Below are 27,344 nucleotides of genomic sequence, written 5' to 3'. Positions count from 1 at the left end.
GAATAAATCACTAATAATATGTATAAATTATATTATTTCAAGGTAGAAGTCTATAACTGTTTCCTGTGGTATTGCATCATTTTGCATACTTTAAGCATAAGCCTGTTGAAACATTTCCCTTGGAGCAATGGTCTAATTGCATCAAATCTAATTAATAATATACCTTACCATAACAATGAGATAAAATCTAGCCAATTAAATGTCATATCTATTGATTAATTGATTGAATAAATTAAGATGTAAAAAAGAATTTCCTGTTACTTTTCTCACCTATTTTGAACAAAAAGCTGAAAAATATTAACTACAAGAAGAATTACTTCACCAAATTTATGGAAAATACAAGATAAGGAAATAGAATTATGTATGGGATAATGAAGGTAGCAAAGACCTGGGTGATTTGAACAATATTGAGCAACATTGTAAACCACAAGAGCAAAATTTTCTGTTGTCAACCTCATAACCCCAGCCACGAAACCTACATAATATATGCAAGTGCAACTCCTAGTTTGGAATTAGACAGTTTCTGGCAAGTTTTGTATGCCAAGGTAGATATTTGCTCCTGGTAAAGTCTTTCAATAGAATGGCGGGTCTTTACTGAAACAATACATGTTGATCATGTAATACATGTTGCAGTGTTATTTGTTTCTTTAATAAAAAGGATGTGGAGGCACTGGAGAGGATGCAGTGATGATTAACAGGATGAAACCAGAAATGCAAGGGTATACCTGTCAGGAAAGGATCAACAGTTTCTCCGCTCTCTGCTCTTCTTCTCTTCTTAGAAAAAGAAGTCTGAAGGGTGACCTAATCGAGATCGTTAAAATGATTAACTGTTTTGATAGAGTGGATACAGAGAGAATGTTTCCTCTTGTGAGGAAGAGCATGACTAGCGACCATCAATATAAGATAGTCAGCAAGAAATCCAATTCAGAAGAAACTTTTTTTAGCCAAGGAGTGGTGAGAATGTGAATCTTGTGGCCATAGGTGTGGTTGAAGCGGATAGAATGGATGCATTTAAGGGGAAGCTAGACAAGCATTGGTGAGGGAAGGAAATAGAAGGTTACGATGGTGGATAGAAATTAAGAAAGTTGTCAGGAGATTTGAATGAAGCATAAACACTAGCAGGGGCTGGTTGGGCTGAATGGCCTGTTTCAATGCTGTATATCCTATGTAATCCTATATTTTGCTGAAGATAGCTCACTCTCTATATTTAAAGTCAACATTTGCATTATTTAAAAATTCAAAATTACTTTTCATATTATTTGTGAATACATTCATATTGGTTCTTGGCAGTTTATACTATTGTACTTGAAAACACAATTTAAAAATAGGATGAATTGCTCACCAGGTTGTTCATGAGGTGCTCCTAGTACCTCCTATCACCTAGCAAGAGTTCAAGCCAGTATCGGTTAATAGTTTAAGTACCAATAGCAGCTTGAGGAGATGAGTTGGGCCTGTATGGAATCAAATTGGCTTCAAGCTGACATTTGAAAGTGAATACCGTCAATAATCATTTCTAAGCTAATATCTTTCTACAATAAAGAGCACACTGACATTCTGAGCTGGCGGTTTCATACTATTAAGATTCTTTGCCCCTATAAATTATTTGTCCATTCTTAGAATAGCTCATAAATAAAGTGCAATGCAAAATGTGACCTTTACTTAAACTCAAGCTGATGAGGGTAATGTAAATAACCACTTACCATTTCTGCACAGTCTGGCTGTATACAAAGCTATGAGAGCAGTTCTTTTTTTTGTTGCTGTGGACAAATGTGTACTTTGAACTGGAAAAGACTATTGAAATTAGTTTTAATTACTTATTTTCAATCCAACTCGCAGTTCAACAGATGCACTAATGGTTCATTCACAACAGAACTGTAGCCACATTGTGAAGCAGTTTCATTTTGCTTGTAGTGAAGTTACAGTGTAAATGCACAACTTGACAGTAGAGGAGTGAGACTCACTGGGAGTGCTGGTCTCAGTTCTTTCACTCTGGAGTTAGTTTGGACCTTCCGCCTAAGTACACTCCAATTTTCATGTTAAATTTAGTTTCTCAGCAATAATAAACGTGGTGTTTGTACTGTAAGATACTTCTGTTTTTCTGGCAAAATCAAGATCTATGTACACTGTTGATGTTTTTTGTTCTGTCTACAGCATGAAGCGCAGCAATTGTTATATGGTTTGGGGAGGAGAATTTAGCAACTCCCAGCAAGCAAGCCGCAGTAACGTTGATCTGGAGATTGGCTGCCTTGTTGATTTGGTTACAGGTCTCATGACTTTCACAGCTAATGGAAAAGACATCAACACCTACTATCAGGTAATGACATTTCTTGTTGATAGGTAGATAAGGAAATCAATTTTTACTCTAGGAACCCAGGTGCATATTTAGGTACATAGTGATAGAAATAGACCATTCAGCCTCTTGTATCTATGTTGCCATTCGGTCGTTTTATGGCTGCTCTGTATTTCATCTGTCCCACCTGCTTTGGCTCCATTTTCTTTTATACTCTTGTCTAGCAGAAATTTATTGATCTTAGATTTAAAACTATTAATTGAGGTAGCCTCTCCTGCTTTTTGCAGTCGGGAGTTCCACACTTTATGCCCCTTTGCACGAAGAATGTCTCCTAACTTGGAATAGCCTGGCTCTGGTTTTAGGATTTAGGGCCCTACACTTCCCCCACCAGTGGAAAATACCTTGTTTACAAGTGCAGGTCAGAGGCTCGGAATTGTACAGTGAGTAACTCACCACGTGATCCCCAGAGCCTATCCACAATCTACAACACACAAGTCATAAGTGTGATGGAATACTCTCCACTTGGCTGGATGAGTGCAGCTCCGAAACACTTGAAGCTTGACACCATCCAAGGCACAGCAGTCCCACTTGATCAGCAACCAGTTCACCATCTTAAACGTTCACTCCCTCGACCACTGGCACACAGAGGCAGTAGTGTGTACCATATACAAGATGCACTGCAGCAACTCACCGAGATTTCTTTGACAGCACCTTCCAAACTCACGACCTCTACCACTTAGAAGGACAAGGGCAGCAGATGCGTGGGAACACCACTACCTGTAAGTTACTCTCCGAGCCACACAGCATCTGACTTGGGAATATATCACCATTAATTTGCTGTTGCTGGGTCAAATCCTGGAATTCCCTTCCTAACAGCACTGTGGTTGTATCTACGTCAAAAGGACTGCTGCGGTTCAAGAAGGCCAACATCTTCTCAAGGGCAATTAACAATGGCAACAAATGCTGGCCTTGCCAGCGACACTCACATCCCATGAAATAAACGAAAAACTGTCCATTTTCAGAACACATCGGAATTTTTCTGGCATCAGACTGGCTTCATGCTGAGTCCAGAGCCTAGCAGCTACAAGGAGATGGCCTCCCAGCAGCAGGCCTAAGGGCCAGCGGAGCCTCCTCTCATTGTCCCAGTGAAGGAACCACAAAAGTGAAAAGGCCACAGCTCTAACCACAATCAATCCTGTGGAGGGATATACTGATGGTCCTAACAGCTGTGGTTCTTCTTTATTTTTAAATTCTCCGCAGGCATTGAGAGTGCATGCCTTTTGAGCCATCCTCATGCTCCCCTTTCAGCCTCAGCTGCACCTGCTTCTCCCGGTGAGGCTGACGGCCGTCCAATGTTGGGGAACCTCTAACTGCAACTTCCACATCACTATTCCACCTGTCGTCCTCAATTGATGCCTCCCACAAGATCGCAGTGGGGGAGGTGGATGTCAGTCACCAGTGTGATTGGGAACCAGAAATGATCCTGTTACCGATGGGAAAGTACTTGTCACTTGTCACTTCCTGCCAAAGCTAATAGTCTCTTTTATGGCACCTTATTGAGTGCCTTTTTGAAGTCCCTCTTGGCATAGACACCCTTGTCTACTACTTTAGTCCCTTCCTCAAAAAATTAAAGAAAATGATCAGTTGTCACTAATTAACTCTAATTAAAGTCATTGAGACTGCATCCAGGTGCACTTCCTCCTTGTACGCTCCAATATGGCAGACCAATCAATACCCTCCTACCTCCTTACCTTGTGGCCATGGCATTAAAAATCATTCATGTCTAGTTCCATTCTACTTGCCCCAAAGGAGTCAGCATTTCTCCAGCAGTGCTTTCTCCTCCTCAACTTGTACAGTTACTACAGGGGTACCTCCACTTTCCATTCTTAGCTCTTTCCTCTTCTTCAAACCTGTATTTATAGCCATGTGTACAGTTTTCTCCGCTAATTCTACTCCACTTGATCTCTATTCCCTCCTATGTGAAGTATCGTGGGACATATTGTTATCTTAAAGGCACTATACAAGTCTGGTGTTAGCTGGAGTTGCTTTGATCCACTTCCAGAGCATGTGTAAAAATAGCTTATGTGTTATTCAGTCAGCACTGCTCAAAGCGTGAAGGAAACAAGCAAAGTTACTTAATCAGACCAGATTTTTTGAGTTTAGAAACCAAGATATCAACTCAGTTTGGGAAAGAGATACCCTTAACTGATTTTGAAAGAATAGTGACCTAGCAAATGGGATTCAGCATCCTTGCTAAGTGTGATTGATTATATTCAAGAACATATTCCAAGAACAAAATGTTATAAATGTTTCAGACGAGGGGGATTTTCCATTTTATTGCAAACTCAGTATTTGAGAAGTTTAAACATCAGTACCTCAAGGCATTGAAGCAGAACATGAAGGAACTCTATTATCCTGTCACAAAATAGTAGGATGAAAGTTTATAATGCCAATGCATTGCTTAGACTAGTCATCAATTTCACAACTTTCATGAGATTTATGCATAAATATTGTATGTAAATGTATTTAGAAACAAATTAGACAAATGCATTTTTATTTGTCAGATTTCAGCTGCATATACGTTTTAATGCTGTTTGCTTTGCTTTATTGTGTTTAATAGGTTGAACCAAGTAAGAAGCTATTCCCTGCAGTCTTTGTTCAGCCTTCCAGCCAGAATATGTTCCAGTTTGAGCTTGGAAAGCTGAAGGTATGTGTGACATTGGGATGTGGAACATGGAATCACTGTTATAGCTTCACAGAGCTGACCCCCATCTCAGAAACTGTTATCTCTCTGTTTCGTGTTTCTTCAAAAGGGTGGTAGAAATTCATGCGCTTGAATTATGCAGGGTCCCGGAATATTTGATGCTCTGTTCATGTAGGAGTATTTGTGTTAGTGTAAATGTGAGTCAATTTCTAATGTAAACCACCCCTCATCACCCCTGATTTAAACTTCATGCAGCTCAGGAGCCAGTACAGTTCAGCAAAAAGTTAAACTCATTTGTCTACTGGTGCAAAGCAGTTTGTAAGAAAGGAAAGTACTTCACTGGGTCTCATTTGTGTCATCTTTAGTTTGAATATGAAGCAGTGCAGCAGACACAAAAGTAGACTTGTATCATAGCACATACGAACAGATCACTCAAACAGCAAAATTTACCTTGCTCATTCTGCAGGCCACTTTGTTTGGCCAATCTCAACTATTTTCCCTGCATAACAACAGTCACTGCACCTCATAAGTAATTTTAATACATGAAGCACTTGAGTTGATTTCACTTGAGGTGTTTTAACAATACAAGTTATTATTTTATCATTGCAGTCTTAGGCCGTGTAACTCTACGCTCAACCTTTGGATCATTTGGTTGGGGTTTTGACGTATGTTTTCAACAACCGCTGCAAAACCCTCTTGGCTCAATTCTCTGTTCTCTTTTTACTACAAAAGAGGTAACATCTAGGTATTTGAGGTCTACCAAAAAAGCTGTTAATGTATTAATTTTCTGCAAACTTATATGAGATTTTCTACAGCTGTAATTCTGAACTTGAGGCTATATTTTCTTTTTCAAAATAGTGAGAATGTACATGTATGAAAAGTGGTGGGAGATACTGACATTATTTAGGAACATAGGAACTGGTAGATAAAAGAACTCCAGGATAAAAGCAGGATTTTCCCCTGGTCAGGCGGGCATGGTGGGTGGGCCCGGGAGCGGCCACAAAACGGACCACCGCCTGCGATCGGGTCCCCCACTGCGGTTTCCTGCTGGTGGGCCAATTAAAGTTTGCCCAGTGTGAAACGTGGCTCCGCACTGGCCAGGAAGGGTCGGGTGGGGGCCTGTCGGCCGCTGGGTCCAATGGTGAGCCGGCAGCCGGTTTAGAAGCAGCCCAGGCAGCCACTGGAAGACTGCCACAGAGGACATTTCCGGCCCAGTGGACCTGAGTGAAGCTGAGCATGGCAGGTCAGGTGGGCACTCAGCCCCCCCCACTTTTCTGATGAGTGCCTCACCGTCCTCCTGGAGAAGGTGGCTGCCAGGAGGGAGACCCTTGCCCCCAGGGATGGGAGGAGACCATTGTACCTCCAACAGGGCATGGGAGGGGATGGCATTGCTGGTCAGCATTCATGACGCGGTGTGGTGCTCCTGGGTGCAGTACCGGAAGGACTTCAATGACCTGCTGCACACAGGAAGGGTGAGTACCATGTTGGCATGGGTCAATGTGCAGATGTGTTAAGGTCTTGCTATCCCCTCGTGGACTTCACGGGTGGAGAGCCTGAGTGCCAATTGTCAGTCACACTGGAGCTGGCCAAGGGGTGAGCCCTGGCTGCTTGGACTGAGTGCCTTGCGGCTCAAGGGCTAGGACTTGGAAGTGCCCTGCCAAGGCGCTCTTCGACTGGGTTGGCCAGGCTGCACTGGCACTGCAGATACAGAGTGGACTAATCAAAATGTTCCTCTGTTGTTTCACGAGAAGACTGCCCACAACAATATAGAAAGGTTGCAGGCCGGCGGAGGCCCCGCTAGCCTCCTAATCCTTCCAAGGTATGAGCAAGATGCCCTGGAGGTTGAGAGCTGGCAAGCCCCATTGGCAATGGGGTGTAGAGAAGTGGGGTTGCCAGACAAAGGTAAGAGAGCAGTGCACAGAGGTGAGAACTTTGACTTGTGCAACTGTTCTAGTGTAGTCTTTTCATTGATGTGAGCCTCGAACCTGAAGTACCCATTGATCATTGGAAGACAAGTGCACCATGATGCAGATCTCCATTGTGCCTGGCATGCACATTAACAGTGTGATGACTTTAACTAATGACATGTTCTCCTTCTCCCTTTTAGGTTCGCCAGAAGTCATCTGACCTCCAGACCCTGAAGGGCCAGCCCTGAAACTACAGGATCACCGGGCGTCATTTGCACTTACGTCATACCCGCTCTCTGAAGCAGGCATCAGCGCAGTTACCAGCACTTCGATGGGCATTAGAGCGGCAGCTAGTATCTCAGTGCACATTGGTGAGGGCACTTCACAATTGCTTGAGGCAGAGGCAGAAAGTGCCCAGGGCACCAGCAGTCGGTGGACTGCCGGGGACCAGGACGATGCTCAGTCGAAGGCTGATGATGAGCTTCTGGAGTCGTCCATTAGGAGACAGATGCTGGATATCCAGCAAGATCTGCAGTAGGATCTGGCAAATGTCTATGTGGGTCTGCATACCACGGTCTCCGGAGGAATCCATGTGGAGCGTGAGCACTTCATTGACTGTCATGGCCGAGTGCACTGCCTCCTCCATTGAGAGAGTGATGACTCTCATGGAGAGGCAGCTCCAAGGACAGTATGAGGGGTTCCTGAGGTTGCACTCGGACCTGCAAGCCCTCACACAGGCAATGACTTCAGGTGGTCAGTGCCAGAATGGGAGATGGATGAGGCACCCGGTATCCCAGCTAGGTGCCCGTCCATTAATGGTTCACAGTGACCTCACGTTGGCGCATGAGCTGCCGGCCGTCTCTGTGTGCTCCTCTCAGGGCGCTCTGGATGATGGCAGCAGCTCCTCCACCCCTCCGCCAGTGACCGTGGCATCTGATGAGGCTGTGGTGACTGGGAAGATGCCAGGCATGGCACTGGCTGCTCCCTCCCAGGTGGGGCCAGCACAGGCTCCACTGGCCAGAGGACGACCATCAAGGCCAACAAGACAGCAGACTCATCAGGCTGTCTCCAATGTCGGTGCCAGTGAGGAGGGAGCCCCTAGATGTAGCACTCACAAGCATAAGTTAAAGGTACCATAAGCACAAGAGGGACAGGTCACGGGTGATTTTATGTTCTTTATATTTACTTTATCTATACTGGCTTGCGAATGAAGCCCAGAGAAAGTTAAGTAAATTGTTTGGAATTGTCAAAATGAGACAAATTTTGCTTTTGTCGTCATGGCCTGAGTATTTTATTTTATTGGTGCAGGGTACGACAGCATGTAATGCTGGATGTAGGTGGCTCTGAACTTTTTTGTACAGGCACTGAATGTTCTTTGTGTTCAAATGAAAGGGTCCTTTCAGACATCTGGGATGGAGGTGGCATCTCTGGTATGCGTTTGAAGCTGATCTTTGGTAGCCAAGCTGAAAGAGCATTGGATCAAAGCATCCCTAGTGTCCCAGCCTCCTTGGAGGTTACCAAGGTCTGGCTCCATACCCTCAGCTTTCTCCTCACCATGCTCATCTTTGGACTCACTACAGGCTCATCTGTGGCCTTTACAGCTGTGTCAAGATCCCCTTCCTCCAGTTGGTACCCCCCTCGCCAGTGCCAGATTGTGGAGAGTGCAGCATGCAACCATGATCAGTGACACCCGCTCTGGAGGGTATTGTAGTGCTCCCCCTGAACAGTCCAGGCACCAGAAGCGCATCTTGAGAAGACCCATGGTTCTCTCTATCACCGCCCTTGACTCGTAACACTTCTCTGATTCTGTTTTTGGTTGGTGGAGAGGTACCATGAGTTACCTTTTCAAAGATAGCCCATTTCACCCAGCAGCCATGCATCTTGTTGGGCTGGAGCATTGAAGAGCCTCGGCACCTGGGAGTACTTGAGGATGTAGGCCTCATGGGAGCTGCCAGTTTTGTAGAAACCTGGCACAGTTTTGTAGAATCTGCATCTGGTGATCACACACTCTGCATGTTCATGGAGTGGAATCCCTTCCTGTTGACCAAGGCAACTGGCTGACCTGCTGATGCCTTGAGGGCCATATGTTTGCAGTCAATTGCACCCTGCATGCGGGGGAACCCAGCAAATATTGCAAAGCCTTTAGCTAGCTCAGCTTGGTTGGCCTCGTCCGTACAGTAAAGAACAAAGGTCAGTACCCATCTGAACAGAGCTTCTGTCACCAACTTGACGCAAGTGTGGACAGCTGATTGGGAGACTCCACACAAATCCCCCACTAATCCCTGGAAAGAGCCGGAGGCATAGAAGTTGAAGGCCAATATGACCTTCAGAGCTACAGGCATGGGGTGTCCACCCACACAGTTGGAGCTGATTTCAGGGCCCACCATCTGGCAAATGGAGGTCAGGCACGCCCTTGAGAGACAGAGCCTCCTTCGGCATTGCACCTCGGACATATTGAGGTAGCTGCATCACTGCCTGTAAACCCTGGCAACAGGAAAGTGGCGTCCTCAGCAGCCCCTTCTACCTTATTGGCCCTGTGCCCCTTGTGCCTGCGCCTCTCCTCCCAAGGTCCATCCCTTGGAATCTGCATAGGACATGTGGCCTCCTCTCCCTTCTGCCCCTCTCTTCCTCCTCAGAGGAGGTGGCTCCAGTGGAGATCATAATCCCCATTACCAGGGTAACAGAAGACTGATACCTGGAAGGGTCCACATGGTCAAAATCCTCGAGGTGCCTTGGAGAAACCGTTGAGTCCTGAAATGAAGCCTAGAAATGCTAAGAATGAAGCTCAGAACAGAGGTGAAGCTGTCAAGTTCAAATAAGCAAACCAGTAGCAAACCATCTGCAAAACTCCTCACTACTCACACCGGCAATGCTGCTGACCCTTTCTATCCCACCCTGGACAACATTTGTGAAAATGACGGGTGGCCGCCTGCCTGTTTTGCCTATGCAGTGAGCAGAAAATTGCACAGGTAAGGCAAAATCTCCATTCTGTTGAAGGGTCATGAGGACTCGAAACGTCAACTCTTTTCTTCTCCACCGATGCTGCCAGACCTGCTGAGTTTTTCCAGGTAATTCTGTTTTTGTTTTGAATTTCCAGCATCCCCAGTTTTTTGTTTTTAAAATCTCAGCCAATCGGACTGTTAAGGGCCTTAAGTAGCTACATAATTAACGGCGGGCACCACTCTGGTACCTGCACAGTCCCGCCGAGCGAAATATTGCGCAAGTGCGCAGTGAGGTCGGGATGATCGCCCGACAACATCATTCATTATTTTACTCCCATTCGGGTTGGGTGCCTGTCCGCAGGACGAAAAATTATGCCCCTTGCTCTATCTACTTTGCCAACTACCAGTATGATACTCAATCTATAGACCCAAATAAAATGTGGAAAAAAACTCCTGGGGCAGGATTTTCCCCCCCGTTGGGGGCGAAGTTGAATGGCGGGTGCACACAGGCGCGCCTCCGATCAGCGCACCCAATCGGGGGCACGGCACCATTTTACGTGGGTGGGCCAATTAAGGTCTGCCCAGCACGACGTCCGCATAGAAGCGCAATGCTCGGGATGGGGGGGGATGCGCTTCCCTAAATCGAGAGTGCGCTCTTTCACGCATGCACACAAAAGAGCGCACTCATCTCCTTGAGGCTAAGCGCTGCCTCAGGGAGATTGGCTGTTCTGTGACAAAAATTAGAAATAGAAAAAAAATTCCTGACATATCCCCTCATGAGTTGGGACGTGTCCATAATTTTTACAAAATCTTCAATAAGATTTTTTAAAACCTACGTGAAACCTCTTCCCGCCCGTGGATGAGGTTTCATGCTTTTTCTAATTCCCGCCGGGGCTCTTGGCCAGCCCGCCAACCTTAAGGTTGAACGGGCGGGTCCATTAATGAGCTAAATGACTCTGTCAGTGGCCTCAATTGGCTATTGACAGGTCGGCAGGTGCACAGCTGATTTTGCTGCGCCTCCACCTACTGAAAAATGTAAATGGGGCGCGGTGACGTCGGGAGTTCTGACTGACGTCTCCACGCACCATTTTAAGCGTTGGTGAGCCGGCCCCGCCCCCTGCTCGCCGACGGGAAAATCCTGCCCCTGGGGGAGGATTTTCCCTTCGTGCGGCAGGCAGGTCTCAGAACGGCTGTGGAACTGTTTGCAACCCGTGATCGGGCTGCAACTGTGATTTCGCCTAAGTGGCCAGCCAGTGGGAAATTTGCGCTGGGTGTCTCAGCACTGCTGGGGTGGGGGCGGGAGAAGTGTGAACATTGAAGTATGCTCCTTTCCCCTCCAACAGTATAAATTCCATCACATTTCTATTTCTCTTCAGCTTTGAAGAAGAGTCATGGACTTGAAACAAATGTTCCTCTCTCCACAAGTGCTGTCAGACCTGCTGTGTTTTGCTAGCATTTTCTGCTTTTATTTCTGTTTCTACTTTACTTATTTCTTCATAGTACACTTACTGTATGTCATAGCTCAAATTACCCAAATACTCTATCTCAAATTATCTTTTGAAAGAAATCTTTCAAATTCGCAATTGAATGAATCAACACTGTCTACTTCTCCTTTCTCCCTAGGAGCCTGTTTCATAGATTAACCACTTGGCCACAACTAATCCAATCCTGTAAAATAATCCCCTCAATCATTCCAGTTTCTCTCTGTACTCTCAGCATCCTTTCTGGACTGATGTATGCTGTTCTGTGTGGTTGCAGTAATGATTTATAAAGTGGAAGGATTACCTCATTGTGTCAGCTTAATGATGATTTTTTTAACACCAGATTTGCTTTGCAGTCTGCCGCAAAGCATTGTTGTGAAAGCTTGAATTTATTGTCAAATCGGGATCCCCAAGGTCTATTAACTTTAACATGCACATTATTTTCTTTCTCTTTAAGTATTATTACCTCCCTAGTTTTTTTGTCCCCATGTGAACCACTTTTCATTTCTCTACACTGAACTTAACTTGCCACCCATATGCCCAATTCCCAGGTATATTTTTTCCATGTTGAGCAATGTTCTGAGAATTATTCTTCAGCAAAAAAAATGCCTTTGTGCTCATTAGGGAAAAATGAGAACATCAGTCGTTTTTCTTTGCTAAATCTGATCAAAGATTAAACATGAAAAATTTGCACAGCATTAAGGAACTATGGAGGACAACCAAAAAAACTGAACTTGATGTGCTCGAAATTAAGGCCCCACTTGGGCCGGGATTAAAAATAGCATTGCTAGCTTGCGTCCTGGCTCCATTGGACCCCCGGGCCAGTTTCGTGGAGGAATGATGTTGGGGGACAGGGGGAGGCGTGGTGGCAGAGCTACCCACCTGCAAGCAGTGTGTCACCAAAACTGTTCATTTTGAGCCTATTAAGGGCAAGTAAAAGGATTCTGACAGATTCCCAAAGGCAGACCAGGAGTCCAGTGCTCCAGGTAGGCCCAGAGGCCCTCCCTGCCTGCCTAAGTGCTGCAGCAGCTACCTAGTAGGTCTCCCTCAGGAAGGAAGAGAAGGCAAAATAGAGTTCAAAGAGTGTAAGAGGCACATCAATCACAAAAGAAAGTGTCCCAACAGAAAATGAGTTGGCCCCTTGGTCTTGACCAGGGCTGTTTGCATGATGATGTATGGAAAAGATTACTATGATTAAGATGGACCACATCAGCCATGCTGACAAAGGTCAGTTAACCTAGGAACTGCCCTACTTGTAAAGAGCACCACATCACTGCAAACTTCTAGGTATCCAGAGGTGATGTCATCAGGAAATGGATGCATTTTTATGCATCAATTTATTTAAGTAGCTAATTGATGCTCTGAGCAGGATTTTTATTTTGGGCCTGGGACCCCAATATCGGGATCATTACCAGTACGTATCCAACACTATTTTTATTGGCATGACCCAGACCTTGCTGTCGCTTGCCATTTCAACGCAACATCTTGCTCTCATGTCCACATTTCCAACTTGGCCAGCTGCAATGCTCCAGTGAAGCCCAATGCAAACTGTAGGAACAGCACCTCATCTTCCAATTAGGCACTTTACAGCCCTCAAGACTTAAGATTGAGTTCAACAACTTCAGACTGTGAACTCTCTCCTCCATCTTTCCCCCTTTTTAATCCAATTATTTTCTTCATTTTTATTTATTGTTATGTCGCAGCAGTTGATAAAATCCAAGAGGGAAACTTTAAACAACAGACATAATCTATATTTTTAAGTGGTATGTTTGAGATGCAGCTCCAAATTCAGGAATCAGACCACCAGTTCTCGAGAAGTTTTTATATCAAACTACATGAGACATTTATTAATTTACTCAAGTTAAATATATACACATGGCTACAAATTACTACTATCATAACTTTTAACAAATTCCCAAACTAATCTCCATTAAGGCAACAACAATCAATAGACTTTAAGCAGACACCAAGCAAAGCATTTTCACCTTACACATTCAAAATGATGTTCCTCTGCAGACACAGTGGTAGGCTTACAGGCTTTGATCTTACATTTGCCTCTGTGCTGCACACACAAAACTGCCCTGTGATATACCCAGCATATCTCATTGAACGTAAATTCCCATTGTATCACCAGCCCCTTTGAACTCAACCTCTTCTAACAATAAAACGCCTCTCATAGTACCAATATTATTAGTAATATAAACATTGCTTGGCCTCTGCTCCCTAGGTGCCAAATTTCAATTCCCTTCTTGAATGCTCTATTTAACAAAATGCAAATGTACCTCTAGTTCTTAGTTTACATTTCGAAACTAGTATACATCAAAGCACCCAGACTAGCTGGCTTTAATCCAGTTAAGACACACCCATAGAAAAAAGAAAAGAAAAATAATTCCCAATAATATACATTAATAGCTTCTCTGTTTCGGTTGCACACATGCTTTAAAAGAAATACTGGAGATGCTGGGAATCTGAAATACTTACAGAATATGTTAAAACACTCAGCAAACCAATTAGCATCTGTAAAGAAAGGAAAATATTAATGTTTCACACAAAACTTAGAACCAGAAGATATTACAGGTCACTGGCTTGTATGTTGTGAGGAAAGGGAAGAAAAAAGGTACAAATCTAAATAAACTATAAAGAACAGCAACTGCAAATTCTGTTACAAGTCTTTGTATCCTTAAGTATGATTTATAACTAGTAGACTGGTGAAGCAGTCAATACAACCTGTACAGTGCACAATAAAAAATGACAGCATAAAATGCTTGATTCTTCCTTTTATATTTTACAGAACATTATGCCTATTTCAGCAGCTATGTTTAAGAGTGAACGGAAGAACACAATCCCTCAATGTCCTCCCAGACTTGATGTCCAAATGATCACACCAGTAGTGTGGAGTCGGGTGCCTAATGACTTCCTGAGTGTGGAAACTGCACGGATCAGTGAGCGCCATGGCTGGATGGTAGAATGCGTCGACCCACTTATCATGATGGCCCTGCATATTCCGGAGGAGAACAGGTTAAGAAATACAAAAGCAATACACTGTGGATGCTGGGAATCAGAAATGAAAACTGAAAATGCTGGAAATGCTCAGCAGGTCAGGCAGCATCTGTAGAGAGAGAAACAGAGTTAACAGGTGGAATTTAATGGAGGCAACAGGAGTCTTGCCCACCATCTGGAGAGCCAGCTAGAGCCCTATGTCACCCCTATTAGGGAAGGCCTGCTGCATAAAGTGCCACTTAGGATCAAGGACCCAGGGCGGAAGTCCCACCTGTAGACAGCTGCCAATCCAAGGCTGACAGCTCTATTGAGTGGAGCACTACCAGGGAGATGGTAGCTGCTGCCGGTATGGTACCCACCAGAGGTCTCAGATCATGGATGGACCCACGCCACAGATGATTGATGGTGGGAGGGGGTGGGTCACTGCGTGGGGTGGTGGGGGGAGGGGCGGAAAAGTGGGTGGCTCATAACAGCACCACCTCCTCCACCATTCTTCCTGATGCCAGGTCTGTCGATCAAGCACGGACTATCTTTGAACGAGGTACCCTTCCTGGGAGTCGGCAAGCAACCCTGCATGGGTTTGCTTGTTGTGCTCCCCATGTGCTGGGTCCTCTGCCCATCTCTGGATGAATACTAGTGGCAGCAGGCTGAGGCAATTAAGTGAGCGTTAATTGCTCACTTAACCTCAGCTGGTGTCAGGGAGGGAAGGCCGTCCGCTGGCCTACCTGGCCTGAATTTAATTGGGGTGAAGGCGGGAAGGCGCTTTCCCCCCACCACCTTCCTGACTGATTAAATAACCCCACCACCAAAATTGTCATTGGGGAAGGAATTAAATTCTAACCAAAGTTTCAGGTTGAACTGGGAGTTCTGATGAAAGATCATTGACCTAAAATGCTACCTCTGTCTCTCGCTCCACAGACGCTACCTGACTTGCTGAGCATGTTTTGTTTTTACTTCAGGTTGAAAATAATTGTTTTGTAGTCCATAAATTAAGGTAAATAATTTATTTAAATAATTACACTTAACTGCCTTTAAAACTTTGGTAGTATTAAATTTTATTTTAATCACTGTTGTTATTTGTCAGTTATGCAGTTTTGTCTAATTTTGATTATATTAGCCACATTCGTACATTTTGTGTAAATAAATATTAATATTTATGCTTTTAAATATCTTCCTGCAGGTGCATTGACATCTTGGAGCTTTCTGAACGTAAAGACCTAATGAAATTCCACTACCATACATTGCTGCTATACTGTGCTGTGTGCGCGTTGGGCAACAACCGGGTTGCCCATGCAATATGTAGCCATGTTGATGAATTTCAGTTACTTTACACTATTGAGAACACATACATATCAGGCCTCCTACGTAGTGGCTACTATGATCTACTTATCAGTGTCCATCTAGAGTCAGCCAAACGATCTCGATTAATGATGAATAACGAGTTTATTGTTCCAATGACAGAAGAAACCAAGCAAATTACATTGTTTCCAGGAGAGAACAAAATTTATGGCCTCCCTGGTGTAGGAGTTACCACGTGCTTGAGACCCCCTCTACATTTTGCCTCTTTATCTTTTGTTGGCACCAGTGGTGACCGTTACCAGTTTAGTCCTGAGATACCACTGGACATTCTTAAAACCAAAGCTATTAACATGTTGACTGAGGCTGTCCAGGATGGTGGGCAGCACACAAGGGATCCAGTGGGCGGAAGTGTTGAATTCCAATTTGTGCCAGTACTAAAACTTGTCAGCACTCTCCTTATTATGGGAGTCTTTGATGACGAAGATGTTAAGCACATACTTAAGATGATTGAACCTAACGTGTTTGCCGAGGTGATAGAAGAAATTGAAAAGAGTGAGGATGAAAGTGCTAAGGAAGAAGAAACTCCAGCCGCCGAGGGAGAAGGAGAAGTAGAGGTGGAAGAAGCTGAAGAGAAAGAAGGAGAGAAAGAGGAACAAGAAGAGGTAGATGAGCCCAAGGAGGACAAGATTGCGGAAGGAGAAGAAGTGAAGGAGGAAGAACTAGAGGAGGGACTTCTGCAGATGAAACTGCCTGAGTCTGTCAAATTACAGGTATGAAAATATAATGCTCCATTTCAGTGGTTCCCAAACTGTAGTTTGCGAAACCCCAAGGGGGGTTTGCAAAATGTTTCAAGGGGTTCTCTGGAAAAATTCAGTAATGGGGGAAGCAAAAGTGTTTGCATGCCAAAATCCCAAATTTTTGAGGACACAATTAATTTGACGTAATTAAGCATAATTATGGAAATGCAAGCCTAATAAAAGCAACACTGGCACAACTAAGCTACTTTATTTTTATTTGCGTTATTCAGAAACCAATGTTGGTTTGGCACCCGCCAAATGTGTGAATACACTCAATATCAGACAACTACCTTGGTGTCTTGAAGACCAGAGCCACGGTCATTGTAGCCAATGTAGCGGCAGTGCAGTCCTTCAGTTAGTCAGTACTCAGTCACTCTTGGTAGTGTGCTGTTTTGCTCCATTGAGACGTGAGTGAATGTTCCCATTTACAAGTTTGTCTGTTCATTAGCGTTCTCAGTGTGTTATTTTTTATTTTAACTGTTTTACACCCCATAATGGACAGGTGGCTGAAAACAGGCAACGTACAGACATGAGAAAGTTTAGGCTTAATCAAAGTGATAAGAGTTATGAAAATGAAATCTTGGAAGAGTGTTGCTGTTTTCATAATGTAATAATGATAATAATGTAATAATAGTGTGTAATAAAAGTGTCATACGAAAAACAAATTTTGTACTTTGAAGATCACTGCTTTTCTAATTTATACTCAGATAAGGGAAAAAATCCCTGGAAAATATTTGTTTTTAGAAAGGGTGTTCGCGAGGTTTGGCATTTTCATGAGAGGGGTTCACGGGATGTTAATGTTTGGGAGCTACTCCTCCATCAGTGTTCACTATTATTAAGGAATAAATCAGACAGCAAATTCAAGTCCACACATGAGCAGTTAAACGTGGAAATCTGGAAGTTGAGGGAGCCTGGAAGCCGGGAGTCAGGGATCTTGGCACCAGCAGGAAGGGAGACGATGAATGGGGGCCAGGAGCTTGAGTGCGGTTGTGGTTTTCTCAGCCTGGAGATGGGGCAATTGGGGATTTTTGAGCTGCTGGGGAGGGAGATCATGGATTTTGGGGCCAGTGGGGCTAGAAACTGTGGTAATTGAGAGGGCTGTTTTAGCATGAAGCCAGGAGGAGTACTCCTGCTCCTCTGGCTCTTTATTCAGGTAAGTAACTTACCTTTTTTTTCTGATGCACGCATTCTATAGGTTTTGTTTGAGTACAGGACAAGTTATTCTTCCAATAGGACCTCAAGCAGTCATTTGGCCTCTTAATTGTCTATGTAGAGTTTAACAACTGCTTCAGGTATGGGTAAAGGATACCCTTGTTGGTCCAATATTGCAAATGGCGCACTTCTGTTCAAAAGTGTGCACTCTTCCTGTCATCCATTTTGGAGATTTAAGAGGCCATCACATAGCATCATCTTACCAGGCACTATGTGGCTCAGTTGCTAGGCCAAACAGTTTTCATATCAGCTGAGGATTGATGTTCTACAGATAGTTAATGCTAATCTTTACTAATCCCAAAAAGTCCTGGGAAATTCCATTCTTGAAGCATTTAAAATAAATGTTTCAACTTGCATACTGTAATTCTGAAATAATCATTAATGTTACAGTGATAAAACTCTTCATGCAGCTAATTTATAACAAATATCTATTAAAAACAATTAGAAAATATTTTGGAATGAAATAATCAGTTCGGCTTACTTGGAATTACATAGAATGCACAGGAATAGGCTATTCAGCACATCTACTCTTTGTTGGCAATTATGGTCAATTCAAGCAGCCTCTCTCCTTCCTTATCTGACTCTATCACCATAAACGTCCATTCCCTTCCCCTTTATGTACTTACCTAGCTTCTCCTTAAATGCATCTATGCTATTTGCCTCAACTACTCCCTGTGGTGGTGAGTTCCACATTCTCATCACTCTTTCGGTAAAGTTCTTCTGAAGCCCTATTTGATTTTTTGGTGACTACATTATGTTGATGGCCTCTAGTTTTCTCTTCCCCACATACAAAAATATGTTCGCTGTGCTTATTCTATCAAAACCTTCCATAATTTTAAAGATCGTTTTTAGATCACCCCTTTGCCACCTTTTTTCAAGAGAAAGATACCCAGATTGTTCATCCCTTACTAATAGGCATAACCTCACAGCTTTGGTATCATCCTTGTAAATCTTTTTTTTTGCAACCTGTCCAACGCCTCTATATCCTTTTTATAATATGGTTGCTTGCTTTGCCTTTTTACCCCAATGTCTCTTCTTCCAAACTTCGCTTTTTTAATAGTGTTAACTTTATTTTTACTACTTGGTTGTCTAATGTAATATATATTCTTGTAAAACCCTTTCTTTACCTATTTTCTTTTTTCCTGACTCTTTTATGGCCTTTAATTGAAAACCTGTTCCAAAGGTAGATACCAGATTATTGTGCATCTTGCAAAAGCAGAAGTGTTCCTACATGAATTCCCATCTTCACATTTGTTTGGCCTGGATTATAGTTATCTGACCTTGTGTGAGATGCAGTACCAGTCTCTGGGTGACCACATTTAACCATTGCAATTATCAAGTTGGTTGACATTTCCTACATATTGGACAATGGTGGAGTTTATTGGTCTATCTCATTATATGGAAATTATAAGGAATTATTATATATAAAAAAATGAGTTACTTTTCTTCCTGCGGTTTCCTCCATTTTACTCGGGGTCATCAATGCTTCTTCATCACCCGTCTCCATCTCCTCCTGTCAGTCAACCATTCTTTTTCTAATCCCACTGCGTTTATATCTGTCACCACTACATCCTTTCATCTGTTCTTGGATCTTCCTCTTCTACTTCCTAGCAGTCCCATCTCTGTGACTCGCCTCACCACATTTTCCCTTTCTGCCCACAACAGATAACCATACCATTCATTTCATTAAGCAAATTGAGTTACTCATCAGAGATAAATCTCTCCATCATCCCAAGTACCTCTGGCCATCATAGTATGCGTGAACCCCACAGCCATTATGGATGTCCTGTTAGCCTCCAATAAAGTTATTTTAAAAGGAGAACCTGTTGGCCCCTGTAACTCCATATTCTCCTTTGTGTGGATTGGATTCCAAATCTTTGACGATCGTTGGCTTTTTCAATCCATGCTCAACTTGAGCTTGCTACAACCTCTCGAGTGCTCATGGACTGGTGATTCACCAACTTCTCTCTATTGCTATCTGATACCATACACAAAATTTCCAATACTGTTTCTGGCTTGGTTTTATACTTTATTGTGGTGGAGCTCAGTCTAGATTCTTCAGGCACAGAAAAGCAGTAATGTCCATAAAGCAGGCAACCAAAGCTATTTGCATGTTTGTCAACACGCATATGCTAACTTTCATGTTGGTTCAGAAGTGTTAGGATAGTTTTTGTTGAAATCTATTCCTTTCAACTTCAATTTCAAATTAAAGATTCACAATGAGAACTTTTAAGATCCCTCTCTGATGGGCTTTCTTGCCTGGCAGGATATATAGAAAATCAAAACAGTACCCTTTTAATATCCTAAGACATTTTATTTTTTAAATGTGTCCTGCTTTGTGATTCTAGGTCAATGTTTATCATCTGTACAATTAGTCTACATTAGATAATCTTTTATCAGTCATGCGGTACTATTTTGCTTCAGTTAATCAAAAAACAAATCAATGGCTTTAAATTACTGAAAGTAGATTGCACGTAATACTTAAAAAAATCATGCTACATAAATATTCTTGTTAGCATGTTAATTTTGTCAGATTATCAATTTGTTAGGAACTGAAGCATTGTACTTAGATAAAAAACGAAATGTAATTTTAATTTCACGACCAATTTTCTTTCTCTACACAGATGTGCAAACTTCTGCAATTCTTCTGTGACTGTGAACTTCGACACCGGGTTGAATCAATTGCTTCATTAGCTGATAACTTTGTCAATAGAATGCAAACAGATCAGAGGGAGCGCTACCGTGACCTTATGTTATCTTTTGAGATGTCTGCAGCTGAAACTGCCAGAAAGACGAGGGAATTCCGCTCACCACCTCAAGAGCAGGTAAATTCTTGTTATATTATACACCTTAAGTTAGTGGAAAATACAGGTTGGACATCCAAAATCGGGCTGTCCGAAAACTGGAATTATCCCAAAACTGGACATTTCTGAAATAGCACGCCTGGTATAGTTCCCACCCTCCTAGTCGACCCGAATGAGCCCACCAGATCCAGCCGGAATCACATGACCTCTATCCATGCACTGTTAGTGCTATTATTGTAGCCACATCATTTTCTTGTTCATTGAACCTGGCCTAGGATTGTCTACCTGATTTGATCCACCAAAATCCAGGAAAATCCTAAATCCAGATGGTCTTGTACCATTCCAAAGGTGCCGGATTTTGGATGTCCAACATGTAGTCAAAAGCTTATAAAAAGGAAGGGTAAGGATAAAGGGATTTTTTTTTTTTTGTAAAGAAAACAATAATTTCACAATGCAACTTTACTCAAGCATATAAAACTTTTCTCTTAGAAATGTAGGCACTGTTCAAGTGCATTGAATGTCTAATGAGCACAGTGCAGTAAACATGTTAAGTTCACATTTCCATGCTGGCCTGAATCTTGGACCATTTTTTTACTCTTGAGCTTTATTTCCATGTTGAAATGAGGCTTCCAGCCAAACCCACCTAGAATCACTACTTGGCCAGGGGGCAGGTGAGAGATTTCAAGAGGTTGCTGTTAGATGCCTAATGAAGGCACTTGGGAAGTCAGTTAGTACATGGAGGAATCCAGAAGTGAATGTGATCAGTGAGGGAGGAGAGGTCTGGGCAGGGGAGCCTCAAGGCTTCTTTGAGGTGCCCAGAATTGTACTCAACCATTAAAAATAATACTCAGCTTCCTGGGTCTCTCCTGCCCCCGATCCTGCTTGCTGTCAGCTTTCTCTGAGGCTCTGCATTCAGCAGGAGTCAGTGACTGGGTTAAAATTTTGCTGGGGTCATATTTGCAATGTTTGACCCTAATCTTTGTACATATATAAGGCCCAGTTGTCTACTTGTGCTGAGCACCTCACAAATTTCCCTAAACCCTGGATTTAAATTAGTGGCAAGTGGAATTACTGAACAAGCAAAGTAAGAGATACTCCACTCCACTTGCTCCCCCACCCAGATGTCCCCTCATTCATTGATCACGTTCATCTCTGGATTCTTCCATGTACTAACTGGCTTCCCGGAAGCATTCCTTAGGGATCCAGCAGCAACCTGTTGAAATCTCTTTCCTGCCCCTGACCGAGTAGTGATTCCAGCTAGGTTTGGCTTCAGCATGGAAATAAAGCTCAGGAGTAAAAAAAAATGGTCCAAGCTTTAATCCCTGCATGCACCTTTCTCACCCAGTGCAGTGGCTGGAAATTGAGATTGTAAGTATTAAGCTAATATCTTCAACTGGCCTGTTTAGTCATTTAAAATGTATAATGAACATTATTATTATTTAAAGTCAAAGTTCATATTGGATTGTGTGTATTCATTTTAGATTAACATGCTGATGAACTTCAAACTGGGGCCGGATGAAGAGGAATGCCCTCTCTCGGATGATGTGAGGGATCTGTTGCTCCAATTCCACACTAAACTTCTTACTCACTGTGGTAAGTATTAGAGCATTGCACCTTGTTTAAAACCATTTATCTTCACAAACACAATTCAAATGCTAGAATCAATGTTGTAATTATTTTGAATATCTAGCACAGTTTTGAAGCATTACTTATTTTTCTGTGGATTTGTATCCAAATCTAGGGTTCCTTATAGTATCGTTACACAGCCAACATCATTTAAAATACAGTAGGTGCATGCCTCCATTTGTGTGAGGTCATCACATTTGGTATACAAATTTTTGTGGAATTTGTATAAAGTTCAGTAGAATCGACATTTTATAAATTATAGTTTATATTCATAGCTCAAAGTTAATTTCATATCAGAAATGGGAATCTTCTATTTTATTGGCTAGTTTACATGTATTGCAGGAACTTGATCTTTAATTTTCTGTATGGAAAGATTTGATTCCTAGACTTAGCTTCATAGCATTTTTTTTTATTGGAAGGAAGAGGAAAAAGCAAAATTTCATTGTCTTGCTGTCTCCATTGGGTCCAGGGCCAGGGACCAAAGTACTCTGAAGCTTAATGAGAGCTGCTGTCCTTGGTATTTTAACCAACAGATTACCTCTTCATTATTCCACTGAACTAAATTAAGGTGAACCAAGTAAAACTCTAATAATATCTGTTGTTGGAAGCTACTGTGTATTTTGATTTTTGATAATTGCAAGAATTAATCTGGAAGTTGAGATAGTATATAGTACACAGTGGGGAACTGCACTATTCCTATGGTTTTCTGTATACAATCTATTACTGCTGTTTCATCTGATTCATATCTTCAAGATTTGTAAAATATATATAAGTTTAAAAAGGTCCAAAATAATTCTTCCCAGCTACAGAACTTAGATGATGGTGAGTTTTCACACATTGCTAAGGAAGAATCATTTTACCTCACAGGTATTCAAATAGAAGAAGAGGAAGAAGAGGAAGAAACGGATACATCGCTTAAAGGTCGCTTGCTAAGTCTTGTTGACAAAGTCAAAAGTTTAAGGAAGAAGAAAGAGATGGAGGACGCTCCGCCTGAAGAAGAAGAGAAGACGCCCAGTGAGTATTAATTTGATGCAGTATTACTGGAGTTTTTTGAAGAGGTAATAGAAAAGGTCGATGAGGGTAATGCCGTTGATGTGGTGTACTTAGACTTTCAAAAGGCATTTGATACAGTGCCATACAACAAACTTGTGAGAAAAGTTATTGCTTATGGAATAAAAGGGACAGTAGCAATGTGGACACAAAATTGGCTGAAAAGTAGGAAGCAGAGAGTAAGGGTCAATGGATATTTTGCGGTCTGGAGGAAGGCTTGTAGTGGAGTTCCCATGGGGTCGGTATTGGGACCCTTGCTTTTCCTGATATATATTAATGATCCAGATCTTAGTGTGCAGGTGACAATTTCAAGGTTTGTGGATGATTTGAAGCTTGGGAGTGTTGTGAACTGTGAGGAGGATAGTGTGGAACTTCAGGAGGACATAGGCAAGTTGGTGGAGTGGGCAGGTCGGTGGCAGATGAAGTTCAATGCAGAGAAGTGTGAGTTGATGCATTTTGGTAGGAAGAACATGGACAGACAATATAAAATAAGGGGTGAAATTTTGAAGGGGGTGCGGGGGTAGAAGGACCAGGGTGTATATGTGCATAGATCATTGAAGATGGCAGGACAGGTGGACATAGCAGTTAATAAAGCATATAGTAACCTGGGTTTTACTAAAGGGGCATAGAGTACAAGAGCAGGGAGTTATGCTGAATTTATATAAGACACTCATTAGACCTCAGCTGGGGTATTGTGTATAGTTCTGGGCACCACACTATAGGAAGGATGTGAACACATTGGAGAGAGTGCAGAAAAGGTTTACAAGAATGGTTCCAGGGATGAGAAACTTCAGCTATGAGGATAGATTGGAGAAATGGGACTGTTGTCCTCGGAGAGAAAAAGGCTAAGAAGAGATTTGATAGAGATGTTCAAAATCATGAGGGGCTGGATAGGATAGATAGGATGAAGCTGTTCCTGCTTGTAAAAGAATTAAGAACAAGAGAGCACAGATTTAAAATGATTTGCAAAAGAAGCAAATGTGTCGTGAGAAAAAAAAATTTTCACACTGCAAGTGATTCGGGTCTGGAATGCACTGCCTGGAAGTGTGGTGGAGGCAGGTTCAATCGAGGCATTCAAAGGGCATTAGATGATTGTTTGAATAGAAACAATGTGCATGGGTACGGGGAAATGGCAGGGCAATGGCACTAGGTCATAATGCTCATTTGGAGAGCTGGTGCATACATGATGGGCCAAATAGCCTCCTTCTGTGCCATTAAAATTCTGTGATTCTGTGATGCAGAACAAGTATTCAGTCTTAGATTGCTGTTATATTAAGGAACACTCCTTTCTACAAGTGATGCTATAGATTTTAAGTTCTCATGATGTGATGCTCAGTACTAAGATTTCTGAAGGTTCTAAAGAATATCTTGACCCTAAAATCTACTAAAAGGTCAATTGTATGTATGTTTTTTTTTAAAGTTTTATTTTCTGTGTTGCTGCAAATTGTGGATTACGCAGAGCTGTGCATTTGTTAGGGGAGTATGAAAGATTATTTTAAAAGGAAGGCTGAAGCTAGCAGCAGCAAAACAGTAGTACGAGGTGTTCAACTGGTTATTGATATTTTGCTTAACAATTGAAGTATTCACATGATATCAAGAAAGTAGCAAATCCCTTCCACAAACCAAGGGATGTTCAATTAGGTTAGCTTGAGGTCCACTGTCTGTAAACCTCAATGTCCCTGAAGTCCACAAATCTGAAATGGATTCAAGTAAGTTAAATTTGCACTATACAAGATTAGCAATAGCATGAAACGTCTAGAACCAGGGGACACAGCCTCAGAATAAGGGGCAGGCCATTTAAGACTGAGATGAGGAGGAATTTCTTCAGTCAATCTTTGAAATTCTCTACCCCAGAGGGCTGTGGAAGCTCAATCATTGAGTATGTTCAAGACAGATTCTAGGTACCAATGGGGATAGTGGGGAAAAATGAAGTAGAGGTAGATGATCAGCCATGATCTGTTTGAATTACGGAGCAGGCTTCTCAGGCGGAACAGCCTATTACTTCTATGTTCCTGTGCCACAGTGAGTGATATGTTGGGGAAGGAAGAGAAGATGAGCGGTTTTGAAGGGGCGGTGGTGGGAGGGGGTGGAGGTGTTCACGAACTGAGCCGAATGTCATGCATTGCCAGCTGGCATGGAGAAAGTGCATATGAAAATTAAAGTTAGATGGTATAATATCTTGATTTGATGATTTAAGTTTGGGAGGTATTTATAAATTCTTGCCTCTATTTCTCCACTTCACAATGCCGTGTTGCACTTAACTTCCATTATTTCAATTGCCATCATACTCATCAGATTGTGGCTGATCCTCTACTTACCTTTTGAAGTCATGTGTCCACTTCCTTTTATGCATATATCACTTTTTAGTATTCAACATAATCGTGTATCTTATCAGCGATTTGTAGCCTTGGTGACATTCAGTCTTTGGGAACCCTGCAAATTTCATGTCTCTGCACTTTGTCACATTCCGATCTGCAGAATGCATCCTTCCTTTAACAAAATCAAATACAGTATTCTACCATTCAACACACTCTTCTATCATCCACAAAATGGAAGTTAACCTCCACCAGGGCAAACAAATAGAAGTTTTATATATAAAGGCTATGTACCTGTGGAATGGAGACAAAACACATAAATCCAGGAAGGAGAAGAGGTCAATCTGAGAAGGCCTAGGAAGGAAACTCCTTGACCATCCCTGCAATACAGGAGAACCCAGAAGAATAAGCTTATCTGTTATACTGCATTGGTTCATTTAATGCAGATATCATTGACAAATATGTTACTGTCTAATTGGAGGAATTTTTCATACAGGTAATATTATCTGTGCGGAACTAAAATATTTCTCATCCAAAACATACAAAGGATAAATATAGACATATGAACAAAAAGGAAAATGGCGGTCTGTATTCGGTTATATTATGATCTCTCCATGCCGAGGAGTTGGATCCTGCCCTCAGTACAGCTTGCAGAGCTAATGCTGGCTACCTAAAATCTACTAAATTAGCAGACCTATATCTGCTCAATGGTATTGTTCTACCCATCATAAGGAGGCAAGCAATATCAAGAGTAGAATGGACAAAGCAGATCAGTGACCCTCGTCATCCTCGTTTACAGAAAGAGCCAGCATCAACGACGCTCAGGTTAAGGGGCAGCTTCTTACACGCTGTCTAGCCCCTAGACTGTAAGCCTTCACCTTGCAATGCATCTACAGATGAAGGCACACAAGTTATTTAATGATCTAGAGGAATCCCTCTCATCAGGAGCCAGTAGAACATGGCCTTTTGGCTGTGTCTCAATCGCCTGATGACTGATGTCAGCCTCTTTTTAAGGCCCTTACGCAGAAATTTGGATACAGTCAAATGAATTCTGTCAACTGTAACTGTGGAGAGGCAACCCAAATGATGAAACATCTCCTATAATTCCCTCTATTAGAAGATCTAAAGTTCTTCAAGTCTCGCACCACAACCTGCATTGATAAGTTGCGAGGGAAGATGAAGCGACATAACAAGAAGGCCAGCAATGAGAACTGAAAGATCCATATTGGTTATATACTGGTTTTTGAGAATTATTACATTCTTGTGGCAATGAACTTAATGCAAAAACAACAGAGAGGCCTGCTACAAATATATTTTGTTAAAGCAAAAGACTACCAAATCAATGATATTCATTTCAGATTTGCAATTCATCTGGCATTTGTAATTCACATTAAGCTGAGTAGATTGAAGGAACCTTTTGTGCGGTTGTTGTAAAGTGCTAACCTTGTACATGCCCCTCGCAGTTTTTACACTGGTGTGTAATAAGGGCAGTGGATATTTAATACAAATAGTTCATTTAGAGATTTATTCCAATGAATGTATGGACCAAAAGAAGCAAGGACACCAATTTTAACAACCCTCCCACAACCTGGCAGAAACTGGGCGGTAGAGACAGTGAAAATTAACAGGAGGCAGTTATATCCACTGTTTCCATTTTCTTGCCCCTGCATACCCAGGTTACCATGTTCTTTTGAGCAGGATGCTTGCAGAAAGGTAGTAGGGTCCGATTTTAAATAGGCAGATTGAGTTCAACAATGCAATCAGGACCAAAACTACAGTTTCACTCTGAGGCTTGGTTCAGGTGGGGGGTTGCAGGGATGCGCAGAGGGCTGTGTCACCCTCTTCTAAGCCAGAAGAGGCCCAGAAGGCAAGTTTTAAATTTTATTTTTCAGGTTTTCTTCCAGAACAGGAGCTTCA

General features: G+C 42.5%; 1 protein-coding gene across 1 annotated transcript in view; it reads left to right on the top strand.

Annotated features, from left to right (window-relative positions):
- The window catches only part of LOC121272536 (ryanodine receptor 1-like), a 467,552-nt gene that overhangs the window by 166,317 nt on the left and 273,891 nt on the right, over positions 1-27,344 (top strand). The window contains exons 32-38 of the mRNA XM_041179156.1: positions 2,152-2,314; positions 4,911-4,997; positions 14,116-14,342; positions 15,505-16,393; positions 20,257-20,457; positions 21,918-22,029; positions 22,930-23,076. Of these exons, the coding sequence (XP_041035090.1) occupies positions 2,152-2,314; positions 4,911-4,997; positions 14,116-14,342; positions 15,505-16,393; positions 20,257-20,457; positions 21,918-22,029; positions 22,930-23,076 (1,826 nt within the window). The remainder of the gene's footprint in view (positions 1-2,151; positions 2,315-4,910; positions 4,998-14,115; positions 14,343-15,504; positions 16,394-20,256; positions 20,458-21,917; positions 22,030-22,929; positions 23,077-27,344) is intronic.

Source organism: Carcharodon carcharias, chromosome 34 (genome assembly GCF_017639515.1).
Source record: "Carcharodon carcharias isolate sCarCar2 chromosome 34, sCarCar2.pri, whole genome shotgun sequence".
NCBI lineage: Eukaryota > Metazoa > Chordata > Chondrichthyes > Lamniformes > Lamnidae > Carcharodon > Carcharodon carcharias.
This window is presented reverse-complemented; position numbering and strand designations above follow the sequence as displayed.